The sequence below is a fragment of the Perissodus microlepis genome, chromosome 23 (assembly GCF_051167445.1).
Source record: "Perissodus microlepis isolate ML-2025 ecotype Zambia chromosome 23, ASM5116744v1, whole genome shotgun sequence".
NCBI lineage: Eukaryota > Metazoa > Chordata > Actinopteri > Cichliformes > Cichlidae > Perissodus > Perissodus microlepis.
The window spans coordinates 3,341,794-3,358,480 of NC_140482.1; the positions used below are offsets into that span (position 1 = coordinate 3,341,794).

General features: G+C 44.3%; 1 protein-coding gene across 2 annotated transcripts in view; it reads left to right on the plus strand.

Moving 5' to 3' along the window:
* The window catches only part of prkx (protein kinase X-linked), a 43,486-nt gene that overhangs the window by 12,164 nt on the left and 14,635 nt on the right, over positions 1 to 16,687 (plus strand). For both annotated transcript variants that reach the window (XM_084921018.1, XM_084921017.1), the window contains 3 exons: positions 5,699 to 5,867; positions 6,806 to 7,069; positions 12,951 to 13,070. In XM_084921018.1, the coding sequence (XP_084777144.1) occupies positions 5,699 to 5,867; positions 6,806 to 7,069; positions 12,951 to 13,070 (553 nt within the window). The remainder of the gene's footprint in view (positions 1 to 5,698; positions 5,868 to 6,805; positions 7,070 to 12,950; positions 13,071 to 16,687) is intronic.

Here is a 16,687-nt window from a genome sequence, read left to right on the forward strand (position 1 = left end):
ACTAGGCCTCTTCAAATGACTCATTACAAAGACTGAGGTGCGCTGTTCCCTAAACCAGGTCATGAAACAGGGCTGATGCAGACGGTCATAATCTTTGTTAATAGGGCGTTGCAGCTGAGTGGGCTGTGTGTGGTCGTTTGGATCATTCTTACACACTGACAGTCCTACAGAAGCATTTTCATTTTAAAAGACATTTTTCTAGATATGACTTGTTCACCTGACTGTGACGGTGCACCGCTGTTTCTATGTTGCTGTGGCAACAGCAACAGGGCTGAGACAAAGGTTCATTGGAGGTAAAGCTGAGGAACGAGACAGCCAGCATTTCATTAGGGAGCTGCAGCAGTTCCACGTGTGACTCAGAGTAGCTGTTATATCACACATCCGTCTCTCTCTGCCCATCAGCACCGCAGGAATAAAATGCCAATTGCTTCTTTGTCTTTAGGAGGAGAACAGTTCTGGGCTCAGGCCAATACCTGACTACACAAACTGTCCTCATGTGGCCACAGGAGGACACGCTGCCTGCTCCTGTGGGATCTTAGCCATTACTGCCCACTCTCACAGTTCCACTCTGACCTGACGGCACTCAGTCTGATTGCTCATGCCCTTTCTTCCCTGTCTGAATGAATCACATTATTCTGTTTTTCTTAATGTTGTTTCTCATAGCAACAAGTATAAGGAGACGTGAAAGACCCACGAGCAACAATGGTGTTGTCCAATCAGATTAAGGATACTAGTCACACATGTAACTGCAAAAGGCATGAAAACACTTGCACAACTAGTTTACAGGAACAGAGACGAAACTGAAACATGTCACATGGTGCAGGCAGTGTGTGCGTGCGTGTGTGTGTGTGCGCGTGTGTGTGTGTGTGCGTGCGTGCGTGTGCGCGTGTGTGTGCGTGCGTGTGTGTGTGTGTGCGTGTGCACGTGTGCGTGTGTGTGTGTGTGCGTGCGTGTGTGCGTGCGTGCGTGTGCGCGTGTGTGTGTACTCCCTGAACAGTACTCGTCATTTTTAAAACACAAACACTTTTTGTGATTGCTGCTTCATGTTTCATGACCTACTTTCTCATGTTTCTTTAGCTAATAGCAAATAGCTGCTGCTTATATAGCCATGATTCAGAACCAGTATATCAGGTGTTTGGGGTCAGCGCAGCAACGTTTGCTCCTCTTCCTCTGTGCTTTCTGTGCAGCTGACAGTCTGCTTGTAATCAGACGTATTTAAAGCCCTTTAGTTCTCTGTGGGTGGCACTTAAAAGGTTCAGTTAAGCATCAGCAACCTTACTGTGCTGATGGGAGCTCACTTCAGTTCTCCTTGGCATCATGACAGTAGCTTTGCAATCAGAATTGGGATCTAAATGCACTGTGATGTGAAGCACATTTTGAATCTCTGCATGCTCCTCTTGTATCTTTTATCTGTTCATGTATTCATTTCTGTTTGTGTTATTTCAGTTGTTACATTAAATGTGGTGTCGTATGAGGATGTCTAAGGCAGGACAGGCAGGGAAAAAAGAGTAATAATAAAAGGATAGAGTACAAATAGAAATGCACACCGTATCGCCAACAGCTGCTCCTGTAAGAAAAAACAAACGTACAACTCCCAGAGCACATGAATGGGAAAATACACAGATACTTAAATCAACAGTTTACTTGTACTGGGAGTAAGTGAGAGAGTGTTATAATAACTGCGTCTTTGTCACAAATGTACTTCATAATGAGGATGGGAAGCCCCAGTAATGTCCCCCAGGAGCCAGAGGCAAATAACGAACCAGGACAACCGTGCCATTCGTAGCCCCCAGGAGTACCGAAGACCTGAGGCAGCACATCTCTGTGACATCTGCAGGCCCATCCTAGCAGGAGAGGGACGGAGGCCCCAGATGGGGTGTCCACAGCCAAAGGGTGAGAGTCCCAGAGGACCAGAGGCAACGGCCAGTCGCTAGAGACCAGCCACCTTGGTACTGACTTGGTACAGGTTTCCAGGGCACCTGAAAATTCCCCGGGACACCACCGAGTCTGGGGCACCCACTACCCCCACCACACAGAGTAGACTGGGGCTCATCTGCACACTGTGTCACAATACCAATCAGTTACAACAGACACACACACACACACTAAAGGGATGAGACAAACTGGTCTGGGTCTGAAACGAGCTGCACCCAACAACGGTTGTTCCCTCACCTGGACGCCCCAACCCACCCAATTGGCCTAACAGCACCCACGAGGGCCCGAGGCGCAGAGTGGACATTCTAATGTGGGTCGGCCCAAACTGCACGGCGAGTTGGCCAGGGAGGTGCAGACAGCCCCCACAGAAGGAGGGACACAGCAGAGACCAGGCGACCCCGGGCGCTGGGATCCCAGGCCCAGCACTCGCCCCTGCCCAGATGACGCCAAGTCCCCTGCACCACAAGCACCCCAGAGCCCACATCCCAAGACCGTTAGGCAGCACCCACCCCACTTCTCAACCGTCACCAACTGAGGCAGATGCATAGACACTCCAAAACAGCAACCGCAGCTCTCCAGCCCCCAGGAGGCCACCAGACACCCGTAGTCCCAGAGACCATCATCATCCACCTGCAAGTCAAACAGGGAAATGAGACTACACCCAACCACCCCCATTAAGTAGTGGAATTGATCAGTGGGGGCCGGAGGGAGACAAATTCATCCATCCGTGGTTTGGTGAAGAGGCAGACATTCCACCCGTTTCTATTTTGATTGGTACATAAGGTGTTTTTTGGTTTCCAGTTCATGAGGATACTTTTCTTTGCGATTCATAAGGAAAGAAGGAGTATAAAAGATGTATTTGCTTCCATATCTAGTTCACCTCTATCACTGAAGTTGCACAGTTTGGGTGAGGTTGGTATGCTGTAACGAGACATGTGGTCATAGGTCTTATCCACACGTGCTCAGGAACATATAGCATGCATATAATTCTCAGCAGAGTTGTTTTTGCAATAAGTGCACGTGTTCGACTGAGTGAGGTCCATTTGGAACGAACTTTGCCCTCTGTAGTGTGTTCTGTAGAGACTGCTGTATAAGTTGCATGTTGGGGCTTTCAGTCATTTCAAAGGTGTTTAAGCGTGCTTGTGTCCAGAAGTTTTGCTCCCAGTTTACGGTTGGGAGCGAAATTGATTTGTCAATTTTAAACAATTGATTATCAAAAATGTACAAACTTTTTGAGGTACAGATATTTAAAACGTTTGATGTCTAAGAAGCTTGGTTTAATCCATTTTAAAACAGATCTATTGGATAAGAAATGGTGAGAAAGTTTTGTCAGTTCTAGATCACACTCATGTTTTGGTTTTTGTAGAGTTTAGACTTTTCTGTGATGAACATTTTGAAATGTTGGGGTCTAGTGATCTAAACCAAATAAGAGAGGGTTTATTAGGGATCAGTGAAAATGAGTAGTTTATTTTCAGCAGACTCATCATTTTAATGGCAACTCTTCCCATGAGTGATATAGGTAAAGTTCTTCAGTGTGTGAGATCACCCTCGGCTGAAAAATGTATACCTGGATATGTAATGTTACCTGAGTATATTGGAGTGGTGTCTGACAGCAGAGCTGCTGATTTACTCTGGTCGATGGAGTGTCTGATATGGATGAAAACTTATCTATAAATGTGATCCTTTAGCAAGGTTTGTAAGTAAAGTAAGTAAAATTGTATTTATATAGGACCTTTCAAGATAAAATCACAAAGTGCTTCACAGAAGCTAAAACATAAAAACAAAAATCAACCAAAAGCAAGTTTAAAAAGATGAGTTTTTAGCTGTTTTTTAAAAGAGATGACTGAGTCCACAGAGCTCAAGCTCAATGGAAGATGGGAGTTCCAGAGTCTGGGGCCCACAGTTACAGAAGCTCTGTCTCCTTTTGTTTTCAACCTCGTGTGGTGGACATGACCTCAGGGACCTACTGGGGATGTAAGGATGTAAAAGATCACTGATGTATGTTGGTGCTTGTCCATGCAGAGCCCTGAATGTCAAAATCATAATCTAAAAGTGGACTCTGAATTTTATGGGGAGCCAGTGCAGCTGGATCAGCAGGGGTGTGGCATGGGAGCACCTGGAAGACTTGGTCAAAAGCATTCTGAGCATCCTGCAGACGTTCCAAGGAGGCATTACTTAGACAGGTGAACAGAGAATTACAGTAGTCCAAACAAGATGAAATAAATGCATGTATGATCATTGTCAGTTCAGAGCGTGACACAGTAGGACTCAGCAAAGTTTCTTAAATGGTAAAAACAGGAGCAGAGATATAACATGAGCGTCCAGCGTCAGAGCTGGGTCAAAAGTAACACCAAGATACCTAATAGAAGATTTGGCAAATGAAGCAAGAGGGCCTAAATTTCCCACTACCAAGGGCACAAATTTATCAGGAGCATAAACAAGGACTTCAGTTATCAGCCTCTAATGGAGTCTATGCTCCTATGCAAGATGTGAAGTTTGGAAACATCGTGTAGCTTAAAGGAGATATATAACTGAATATCATCTGCATAGCAGTGATAAGAAATGTCCTTAAAAGTGCTCAATAAGTGCTGAAGAGGGAGTAAAAACAACAAGGGTCCCAACACAGAACCTTGTGGCACACCATAGGCAAGAGAAGTGGAGGAAGACCTGAACTTAGAGGTAGCCACAGAGAAGAATCGCTCACACAAACAGTCCAAAGCAGACCCTGATATACCCACCCAGTGTCTCAGCCTATCTAACAAAATGTGATGGTCAACCGTTGCGAGGAAAGTAACACGTCATAAGCGTATAGGCTTACCTTCTGGTCTGTCTTCAGTTTGAACTTTGATAGCTACATTTGGTCAGATTGCTGCTGCTGCTAATGGTGAATCCGTTTAGTTCCAGTAGAGTTATATTGTTAAGAAGTTCTGCAGTGTCAGCATCGGAGGGATTCATCTGTGATGAGTGTAAAGCTGCATAAAGGTCTTTAAAATGTTTATTTCCTGCTGTACTGAGCGTGTCAATTTCTGGATTAAATCTAGGTTGAAGTCTCCTCCTATTATGAGTCGGTATCAGTGATCAGAAAGGGAAGGAAAGAAGGAATGAAGAAAGGAGGGGTCATCAACATTTGGATCATATATACTAGCCAAACACAAACTTCGTACATTAAGTATTATAAATCTTCTGGATCTGTAAGTGTTGCTTATAGTGAAGTTAGTTTTTCTCCTAACAAAGGGCAGCCAGCAGCCAAAGAACGCCCTTCAAACAAGCTGAGTTGTGCTTACAGATTGATTAAAGAAAAGAAGTTCAGCTTGTAGTGAAGGAAAAAAGGGTCATACCAAATACTGACTTTGAAGCTTGGTAGAATTGTACAAATACTGCATATTCCTTACATACTATATGTTTAAAAGTATGCAGAGGTTTCAATAAATCCATTTTGTGCATTTTTCCTGACACAATGTAAAACAACATCTAAAAAATGAAGGGTGTAAAGACTCTTGCACTACAGACTTGCTGGTGTGCTCCTGCGTACTATTAGAAACATTCAATAAGAACTAAGACACACACATAACCTGTTCACCTACAGCTAAAAACACCCAAAACACGCTGGGAAGAGCAGCCTGCCTGAGCTGAGCCCGTGCTGCCTGGCACCAGGACGGCCTTGGTTCCAGGCTGATGATGACTCCTGCTTGATAAACAATCCTTTGTCATGGTCAAGTTCCCCTGTGTGACCCCCTACTTCTCCCTGTTTCTCCCACTTTAGGCACGGGGACTTTTGGACGAGTCTTCCTGGTCAAGGACAAAAAGAGCAGGGCCTTCTTTGCCCTGAAGCAGATGAAGATCCCCGACGTGATCCGACTGAAGCAGGAGCAGCACGTCCACAACGAGAAGGAGGTGCTGAGCGAGGTCAACCACTCCTTTCTCATCAGACTGTGAGTGCTCTTCGCAGTCTCATCTGCAAACACATGGGGGCTCATAGTCCAGTTGTAAATGTGATCAACTATCTCTAATAATCAGCTGTGTACCACAGACTTTCAAGTTGGCTGTGGTTAAACCTTTACTCAAAAAGCATCTCTAGACCCAGCAGTCTTAGCTAATTATAGGCCAATCTCCAACCTTTCATATCAAACATCCTTGAAAGAGTAGTTCACACACTGAGGTCAATTATGGAGTTCCACGGGGTTCAGTGCAAGGCCCAGGTCGGCTTACATTTACATGCTTCCCTCAGGCAGTGTAGATGATGAGGGACTAGAAAGAGAGGCAATGTTTCTGTCATATTCTCTTTGTTGGCTTCCTGTTAAATCCAGAAGTGAATTTAAATTCCTTCACAAACAGGGTTATGGTTCGCTTTGAGGTGATTGTTGTTGTGATTTCAACCTATATAAATAAAATTAAATTGACTTGAATATTTCTCGGTTTCGATGTGTTTTGGTGTGAATAATCATCCAAAGCATCATAAGAAAACATGTTTATTCTTTAGCGTGTAACCTGGGAGCGTTGCGTTTTCTGTGTTACATAAAGGATAGAAATGACAAATTGTGAAAGCAAGACTAGAGCTGAAACGTGAGGGTCAGTGAGGCCAGCAGCCTCCTCCATCTTCATCAGTGACGGTGCTTTTTTGTCCTTATTCATCTGAAGTGCCCCTCCAGCTGAAACGGTTCCTGCACGCCTGTCCAAACACGCTGGGAGATAAAAGAGCCGGAGAATGATGCAGCTTCTCATCTGATGTGATTCTCTCCACTTATTTAGACGTTAACAGTTTTACCCTCCAGTGAACTTGTAGGACTGAACAAGACGTTCAGTGATGATAAAAGCTAAATGCAAGCCTGAGCTAACGGCACGTTTGACCCTGCTGTCTGTTATGTGGCAGGTTCTGGACTCACCACGATGAACGTTTTCTCTATATGCTCATGGACTACGTGCCGGGCGGCGAGCTCTTCAGCTACTTACGGAGCCGTGGGCGCTTCAGCAACGCCACGGGCCTTTTCTATACCTCTGAGATCGTTTGTGCCATTGAGTACCTCCACTCCAAAGAAATTGTGTATCGAGACCTGAAGCCTGAGAACATCTTGCTGGACAGCGAAGGACACATCCGTCTGACCGACTTTGGCTTCGCCAAGAAGCTCACGGACAGGTAAAAACCAGTGTTTGTGTGCTCACTGGATATTGGTTTTGAAGTAAGAACTAAATGCAGAAGAAAGATTTAAGGTAACGAGTGCGTATTGTTAAGGCACTAGTTGATGCTGGGGACGATACAGAGCTGTCATTGGAATAAAGGTGTGTTTTGCAATAAAATAGCTTCTTGTGGATTTCGTTCAACAAGCCTTTTGTAGCTTTCAGTTGCACGAGTCCATCATGAGCCTCAGCCTCAGTCACGAAGCCTGTTGGTCATCAAGTAATGAAAGCTGATCGTAGATGTTGGAGACGAGTAACTGAGGTTTAACTTGAAAGGGCAGCAATGGTAGCAATGATTTAGTGTATAACTCTGTGTAGCACACAGACTCCATCTTCCGATTGCTCTTGAAGGTGTCCCGCTGCAGAAAGTTAGCCTCTGTGATTGGTGGAGAAAATAGATGATTGCTTGTCAGAGCTGAAAGGAATTTGGAATAGTCTCTGAAATGATCTGTAAAGCCAGATGACAGGTAACAAATGATATCATGTATTTATATAAACAAAGCCAGGAGCAACAAAGCAGCTGATTCTAACCAGACGTGCTCCTAAACTTGAAGGCATCGTCTGATCCACGGCAGACGTGTCCTTCGAACACATTTACCTGTTTATAGTAAAACATTTAGTACATACAGCTGCAAGATGTATTGTATTGAACATTATGTTCATCTTTTTACCTTAATAATACTAATAATACGTTATTGTCTAATAAGCCTGGGCTTGTTGCTTTTTCTAATGCAATCGTGTTTCTTTCACATCAGAACTTGTTTTCATGTCACCCCTCAGCCGTCAAAGGCTCATGAAGTATGGTCAGGTGGTGTGAATCCACCAACTGGAGAACAGCACCACAGGTCGCATTAAAACTCTGACGAGATCTGTGACCTCAAGATCGGAGGTCAAGTTTTCTGAAAATCTTACAAACGCAATAACTTGAAAACAAGGCGACACGAGATTTTTGAGAGCATAGAGGTGTGCGCCAGCAGGCTGAGGGCATCCACGGACTGGCTGACAGTACTTTTAATAAACCGTGAAAGAAGGAGCTTTCTGTTCCACATTAATGTGTCCAAGTTTTAATGTACAGACTTTATTTGCTGTGTGTTTTACTGAATCTGATTAAAATATATGTTACAAAACAAAAAAGCCCAGATTAGCATCATGTGATGCACACATGGGTGGCTGTCCCTTCCCTTCGTCTCACTGTGCCCCACAGGCTACTGCTAAACTTGGAGGTCAGACCTGAGCTGACCTTTGGTTGGAACCTGCAAATATCAGGTTCAGTTTGTGAGAATGAACCTTTATATTATAATTTTACAAGCATTTAGTGGAACCTCTACATCTGCCTGCCTCTCTGTCTCAGCTCCTTCCTACTGTACATAAAATAGAAAATGTAACCACTTCTTTATAAAGAGATACCTCTGTAATTCATACAAGATAACGATGTGAGGAACAAATGTCCTCTGGATTGCAAATGATATGAGTGCTCTGCCCACACGGCTCACTGAGCTGCATCTATACCCGGGTATGTCCTGGTTTGTGAGGATTCAGGTTGCACTTCATTACGTTTACAGTAGTGAAGTTTGTTCTCCTCATAACAGAGTATTTTGTGGGAACACATCTGAATGTTTACTGTTGCCATTTGCGTGTTTATGTAACTACTGTGGGATCCATGGATGGGATGCGTGCATAGTAAGAGTAAATGACCTCGGACAGCATCTGCTGTCATTTGGTGACATTATTTTTTAAATGATCCAATAAAATAGAACATGTTGGATGTTGTTGATTGAAGCGTGGGATTTTGGGGTGAATGTGATTGGATAAATTTGGCATTTTGTATTTTTGCTGCATAAATTCTGTTTTTCTGTAGCTATTTGCCTGAGAAAGAGCACAAACAACCATCGGTCAGGAGCCCTGGACACAAACAGCCGCTGCACTCGTGTGAGGCAGAAGCCGCCCTTTGCCTTTTTATTTAGGACTGTTTTAACTGTGAGTTTCTGCTGGATTGTGCACACGGTGCACGTCCACTGTCACGACTTTAGCTGAAATTTAAAAGACGCACGAAAGCGTTCAGAGAGGCAGCTTGATGGCTTTTCACTGACTGAGGACGTTCACAACAGGTAAAAGCACTTTGGCTTGGACTCATGCTGCTCACTGGATGGTTGTATTGTTTGGAGTTTGATTGGCCAATTAGCTCATAGACAGCTTCATGTTCCTGGAGGAAATGTTTCACTGGAGGAGAAACTGGCGTCCTTTATTCTGAATTAGATAAACAGTGGTCGAGATCTCCCGGTCACCTCAGCAGAATGTCGAAGAGTGAAGGAAGAGATGGCTTTATATCTGCACTGCGGTCTCAGCTTCTCTCTGCATTTCGCCCAGAGCTGTACATGTAAACATAATGGTGTAAGATTACATTTCCCCCCAGATTGCGAGAGCAGAACAGATGGACAGCAGATACCTTTCTGATGTGCAAGTGACCCTCTTATATAAATGGAGGGCAGCAGAATTGCCTGGAATAGGAAGACAACTGCCTGATTGCCACGAGCTTTGTTGTGCTCTCCACGTTCAGGTTGTGATAAAGCACAGACCTGCCCGTGTCTCCACAGTGCCCCCTGCTGGCAGATACACTCATCAGCACATTCAAACGTGACGACACAAAACTGTGAAGAGCGAGAACACATCTCTCGATATCATCACATATCACACTTATGTCCATCCTGCACCCCACGTATGATTCTACCGACAGCAGCAGCCTCCTCATCCTCCGCCGGGGCGACGTGATTTCCATACAAATTACTGTTGTCATGGTAACTGGTTGAAAGAGGTCATTACCTAGGTGATATTGGTGACAAATGATGAAAGGCTGGCACTGGACCAAGTGCTCTTCAACAAAGGACAAGTGGCTTTCACAGAGGTGTGTGTGTGTGTGTGTGCGTGCGTGCGTGCGTGTGTGCGTGCGTGCGTGCGTGCGTGCGTGTGTGTGCGTGCGTGCGTGTGTGTGTGAGACACATGCAGAGAGCGTCAATCAGCTAGACAGGAGCATGCACAGCCACATGCAAGTAATCTGCTCTAGACTTCCATCACAGGCGAGTTCAGGCGAGTCCCTACATTTCATCACAGCACCTCTAAAAACAGCTGTAGTGATGGTGATGATGATGTATTTCAGTCTTATCTTCTGATATTGTCCTCTAATGTTCTGTGTTGGAGGATGAAAACTGCCCAGTGTTGTTGATGTGGTGATGTTGCAGTGCGCTCACACACTGGCGTGGCTGCTTTGCCAGTAATAGACGAAATAAGACTTTGGTTGCTGTGGCAGAAAGATGATGCAGAGGTGATGCACATTTAAAACACGCCTAACTGAAATATGCAGGAGCGATGTTGTGACTAATAGTGTCGGCTGGTTTTTCTTTGTTCCATTAGTCTGCTGGTGTGGCACCAGTTGGCAGCAAAGGAGCTGATGTACTTTATTAGTTTAGTTAAAGATTTGTGTTCCTGTTCTGCGCGTCATGGTTTACAGCACAGCTTCAGATCCAGGTGAGAGCAAAGTGTGGGTCTGTGTCCAGCACCAGCTGTATCCAGTCTGAATATTGTTATGAATACAGATCAGTTTAAGCCTTTTATTGGTCTGTAAGTTCTGGTTTTACTTTTATTGAACTTTTGGGTGAAAGAGGAGGACAGAGAGGGAGAGACAATTAAACATGCTAGAGTGGACATGTAGGCGGGGGCAACAGCAGCAGTTATAAATGCCTCTGTTGCCCATATTCACTGATGATTTTCTCCCAGTGTCCAGCTGGGTTCTCTCCGGGTTACTGCGACTTCCTGCCACAGTCTAAACACATGCAGGTGGAGGGGTTAAACTGTGTATAGGTGTGAGCGTGTCTGTGTTAGTCCTGTGTTAGTCTGGCAACCTGTCCAGGGTGTGTCCCACCTCTCGGTCGGTACATGCATTTAATGGAAGCTTAGTGTGTTTTCCATTCGCACACTGTGGACGTTCTAAAGCACACATTTATGGATATGAATAGTAGCATTTGACAGGATTGCTGTCTCTCTAAACATGGCTGCCACTATATTAATGTGACAGTCTATAAATCTATTCTCCACTCTCGGATTTGGAACATGTGATTATGTGAGTCTGCACAATAACAGGAGAGTTTGTATGAATCAAAACCAAAAGCAGCTCTCACCAGCGTGCTTGTTGTTTAGCTGTATGGAGTGTCAGGACGATCTTCCAAGGCTCCTCTAAGTATTGGATCCTTTGGTGGACTTCTTTCTATGTGGAGAGACTGAAACAATGTCGTGCATGTTTATTCTTTCACCTCACAAATTGTCATTTCACTTATTTTGAAAAGTTCTGGTCGACATGATTGAGCCTTTGTCTCAGATTGTGTCCACCCTAGAACAGGCGTAAGTTGTTCTGAAGGTAACATTATCGTGTGCACCCAACTGAAATGAGGTTTACAAATGTGAATAGAGTTGACTAAAGCAGCATATTGCATTAAGTGTAAGGCAGTGTACACAGACACCATGACTGCGAGCTGAGCATCTCTAAAGCTGCTCCTGCTTCCCGTTATTGTTCACACCTCCTTCATCTGTTGGTCAGTATTTGATTTCACTGCCCGCCATGACCAAGATCTCATCTCCCGATATAAGACGTCTATCGTCCGATAACGATATAAATCACAAAAATGTAACATTTTCTGTAAGTTCTGTGAAAGTCGGGCAGCTCGTCTTGCGTGAAGTGTTTCCAGCTGGGCGTCATGTAGCTGGAGTCGAGTGTTTTAACGATGCATGAAACGATACATTTTTAGACATAAGTTGTAACGGCGCCGTTTTCTTTGTGAGTATTTATTACACGGCGTGCTGCGGGGAAAAGCCTGTTCTAACGTTTGAGTCTAAGGTTTATTTTTTAGCACCTGGCGGCTCCTTTTTACTTCTCATCCGTAAATAATCTGCATCTTTCACGTGATTCAGTTTATTTTGAAAAGTCTCAACAGGATCTTGAGCTTTATTGTGAAAGGTTTATGTGGAACATAAACAAGCGGACACGCGATGCTGCTACCGTCGTTGTTGCTAAGACCACGTATAAAAACAGGCGCTTGTCCGTCCGTAGTGTGGTTATATTAAATATAAGAGAAAGAGAGAACTTTAAGAGATGAATACAGCCGCTACAGTGACATCAGAACCATGAAGAAATATTGCCGTAAACAGTTTATTTTGCGACACCACAAAACAAACGATAGCGTAAAATGAAACATAGACGTTTTTATATTGTCATCTGATATATATGGTTATATCGAACAGCCCTATGCCCGCCCACATTACACTCAGGCAGACATCGATCCATTACTCTTCCCACGTCCACACTGAGGCCCCACATCCTCAGGGTAATACTGAAGATGACACAGCTGGGCCAGAATGCAAGTGCAGATCACGTTAGCAGTGTGGAAGGTAAAGATTACAAAAAGCAATGATAACGGGAATCACAGAACTGTGTTTGTGTTTGCATCTTGTCTCTGGACAAACTGCAGCACCATCATGGTGATGCAAATACAAATGAGAAGGATGTTAGAATCACCTGAAATCATGTACGAGTAAAAAGGCTCAGGTTGGTCTTCTGTGGCCAGTTTAGCCACTGAATGAATTAATAACATTCATTTATGATCTAAACATGAAGCCATTTCACACCAAAGCTGTTCCTACTCTGCTAGTTATATGGAAAGAATCAATAACTTTGACAGAAAGAAAATTAAAATGAAACCTGTCATTCATAATAAGACAGCTGTCACACAAGTAGGTTTGGATTGAGGAAGCAGGAGATGGAATAAATATTTGATGTCCTCTCTGGCAATCAGGACCTGGACTCTGTGTGGGACTCCTGAGTATCTGGCTCCTGAAGTCATCCAAAGCAAAGGTCACGGCCGGGCAGTGGACTGGTGGGCTCTGGGCATCCTCATCTTTGAAATGCTGGCTGGGTAAGTGGTGCAGTCTATGGTAAACATCTCTACACCTGCTTTAAACACTAGAGGGCACTCTCCTCCATTAGACCGACTGGGGTAAATCTGCACTCGTTCATTTTGTAAAAGGCAGTCAGAGTCGAACCTGTTTGACCTTTAACCTCCTAGGACCTGCGTCCACATATGTGGACATCACATTTTGGGTTATTTAGACCAAAATACTCAATTTTGCTCTACAAGGGCCTGATGTCCACTGACGAGGACGTTATGCTGCTACTGTTCTATCAACATTTTAAACAAATATCCTCATACGTGGCTCTCATTTGTCTTAGAAACAAAAATAAGGTAGAAAAAAATCTGGTAATTCTTTGTTTTTACATTCATCAGGACAATCAATCAGCCCAAATATCAAAGAGATTAAAAATGTATCCTGTGGAAGAGTTCGGGTCTTAGGAGGTTAAAGTCAGGCCCAAGGCCACGGCTGTTATGTGGAGGGAGACTTGCTGAAATCTACAGTCTGACAGCTCAGAGAAATATCTGCAGATACACACACAATAAGGCAGGTACACACTGACAACCACTGAGGTCTCCCTCACATCCCTGAAATAACCTTTTGGGTAGACATAAAGGCAGTACGGACCTCTGCACAGAGAGAGCAGACCACTGGAGTGGTTTGTGTTCATGGAGCAGAAGAATTATTCAGTTAATCGCACTTTAACTTATTAGTCCTTTGTTTATACAGGTAAAAATCTCATTTCCAAGAGAGACCTGCATTACTGCTGTTATGGTCTTATGCTGGGAAATCTTGTCATTATTAGATGCTGTAGAGCTGTGACAAATTAGTCTGTGAATGGGCCTCATTGTAGCACATGAAGAACAACAGCACTGATCCTTGTAGAAAGCACCTCTGTTTATTCTCATGTGCTCACAAACAATAAGGCTTTCCATTCGTCTGTGGCATTCGGAGCAGTGCTGAAGGCTGTGATTGGCTTGTTTCAGAGACATTAACCCAGCAATGATTTCATTGCACCAGTGCATGTTGCATTATGTACAGCACTGTGCAAAGCTTGGAAGCACTACAACATGCCAGAGACCCTTTGAAAGTAATGGCAGGAGTACTTTGTAGTTACCATAAAATGAGTAAAGACAGAAAAACAGGTTTTCAAGCCAGTTGGCGAGTAGCTTGTTTAGCATTGGTGAGAACTTTCCACAGTGTTTCTGTGGATTTAGGCTTCCTCAGTGTCGTCTGTTTGTTCATCCCACACTGCATCACTTTCTATTCTGCAACTGAGCAAAATGGAGGAAAGAGGATCTTAACTGAAATTTCCCTCAGTGGGGGGGGCTTAACACAAATGTGTAAAAACTGCCTGAGGGTGGAAAAAAGAGTTAAACTGTGGACTCTGTGTCTCTCAGTGAAAATCTGAGACCATCTGTCTGGAAAGAAACACAAAGCAGTGACTCGGACACATTCCAGTCTTAAAAGGAAAAAAGCTTTTACAGAGTTTCATATTGACCCTTGATGTGCCACTGACACCTGTCCAGACTCTACATAACGTTCTTAGATAAATCACGCTGAACCCTGTGGAGCGCCCTCCTCCAGTTGCACTGAAATGCCACCTTTCTGTGAGCCTGGCCTATCCTCCTCTTCCATCTAGGTTCTGTCTGTTTTGCTGGGAAAAGCTCCACGGCTTTGAATTTGTGGAAGGAATGTGACCTTTTTCCAAGTATGAATGTGAGCAGGCTTTGAAGTGTTAGTGTATGTGGGGAAACCTGCAGGCTGTGCTGCTCCCAGCAGAGGGACACTTCCACAGACGGACAAAGACTCTTCATTCAGCATCACCGCGAAGCTGTTTGTCACACGTCTCGACCAAAGAATGCAGCAGCTGTTTTTGAAAACTCAGTATCAGTAGATCGTCCTGCTTTGGGCCAAAGCATGTGTAGGAAAAACATCAAGTCAAGGATTAGGGGGGAAAGTCTCCTTCATAATTTTACTTCTGGGCCCATATTCCTGTCCTTAATGGAAACCAGTACCCTTTTTGTATTTGCAGTTGCAGTACATGTGGCAGTGTGTATGAAACCTTATTTCTTCTAGAACTTACTTTTCTGCATACCTGATTTTTCAGCTCAGCAGAGCATCAGGCTGGTGGTTACATGGAGCTGCTGGAGGGGACACTTGCTGGTCTGGACTCCAACTGCAGGACATAAATTAATGAAGAGAAACGACAAGAAACCTAAAAGCAGTTCCTCCACACGGCAGCCGTCAATACAATCTGATTTGAAAATGCTGGAACAAACCTACGATGCATGTTCATTTAGTGATTCTTCAGGCTTTCTAGTAATTGAATGAACACCTCAGAGGTTCCCCTGAGGCTGTTTCATGAAGCTGACATAAAATCTCATTCGAGGGCATTTTACAAGGACAGGATCTTATTTTAGAAAAGCCCATGATCTCCCCACATTGGTTAGCTTTGTGGATGCAACTGGTTTCTGGAGAATTCTTCTTTGTTGTAACGTTCCCTTGCAATCAGCAGAGGCTCCATTTTGCATTTTCTTTTAAGCCTTCCCTATCCCTGGGAGTCAGCGGTAATGTTCAAATTTAAAGTAATGTATACATTAACCATGAAGAGGCTGCTAGGAAAGCTTTCCCCCCACGTCCAGCAGCCTGAGGCTGTAGGCTAAGTGGAAGGAAGGAGGCCGGGGACTGGAGAGCGTCAGCAGCACGGTCCAGGATGAGACAACGAACATCTGCGAGTACATCAGGAAGATGGCCAAACATGACTGCATGCTTTGGGAGTACTTCAGGCAGCAGAGACCCAAGGAAGAGGAGGAGGAGGAGGAACCATCATGGAAGGACAGGCCCCTGCACGGTATGTACCACCGGCAGATAGAGGAGGAGGCTGACATCCAGAATCCTACCAGTGGCTGGACAAAGCTGGACTGAAAGACAGCACAGAGGCACTAATCATGGCAGCACAGGAACAAGCTCTGACACAAGATCCACAGAGGCTGGGGTCTATCACAGCAGGCAGACCCCAGGCTGTGTAAAGATGCCCCTGAGACAGTCCAGCATGGTGCTGGGTATCATCACTGATTTCTAGAATCGATTCGATTTGAATCGGGGAAATTTTGCCTCAGACAGCCAGAAATATTGTAATTCTGATCACAGCACATATCCATATTTCTATATATAAAAACAAAGCTGACGCTTGACTTCATCACAGGTGTGAGCATCACAGCAGATGTCTTTTCTTTGTCAAAGTAACTGAGGACAAAACAGAAAAACATGAAGCAGATTTTTCTGGCCTGACTTTTTAAAGCAGACAACCTTAAAAATATTCTGCAGTAGAACAAGAACGAAAGAAAACCATGAATCAACATGTGAACATGACCTGATGCTGCTGAAGTCAAGCAAAGTTACAGAGGTTTGATTAGAGACGCGGCGTTTTGCAATTTTGCACAATTTTAAAAAGTTTTAATTTGATTAGTGTTGAACGGCAGAAATGAGGCTCTGTTGTTGGAAGTAAAAACCAAACACAGCGGCTGACAGCGCTGGTGCTTAGACTGGTGCGTAACAAGCAAGTGAATAATGCAGAAAGCCGAGATTTTTAGATGGGAAACTGTTGCTGAGAGAGAGA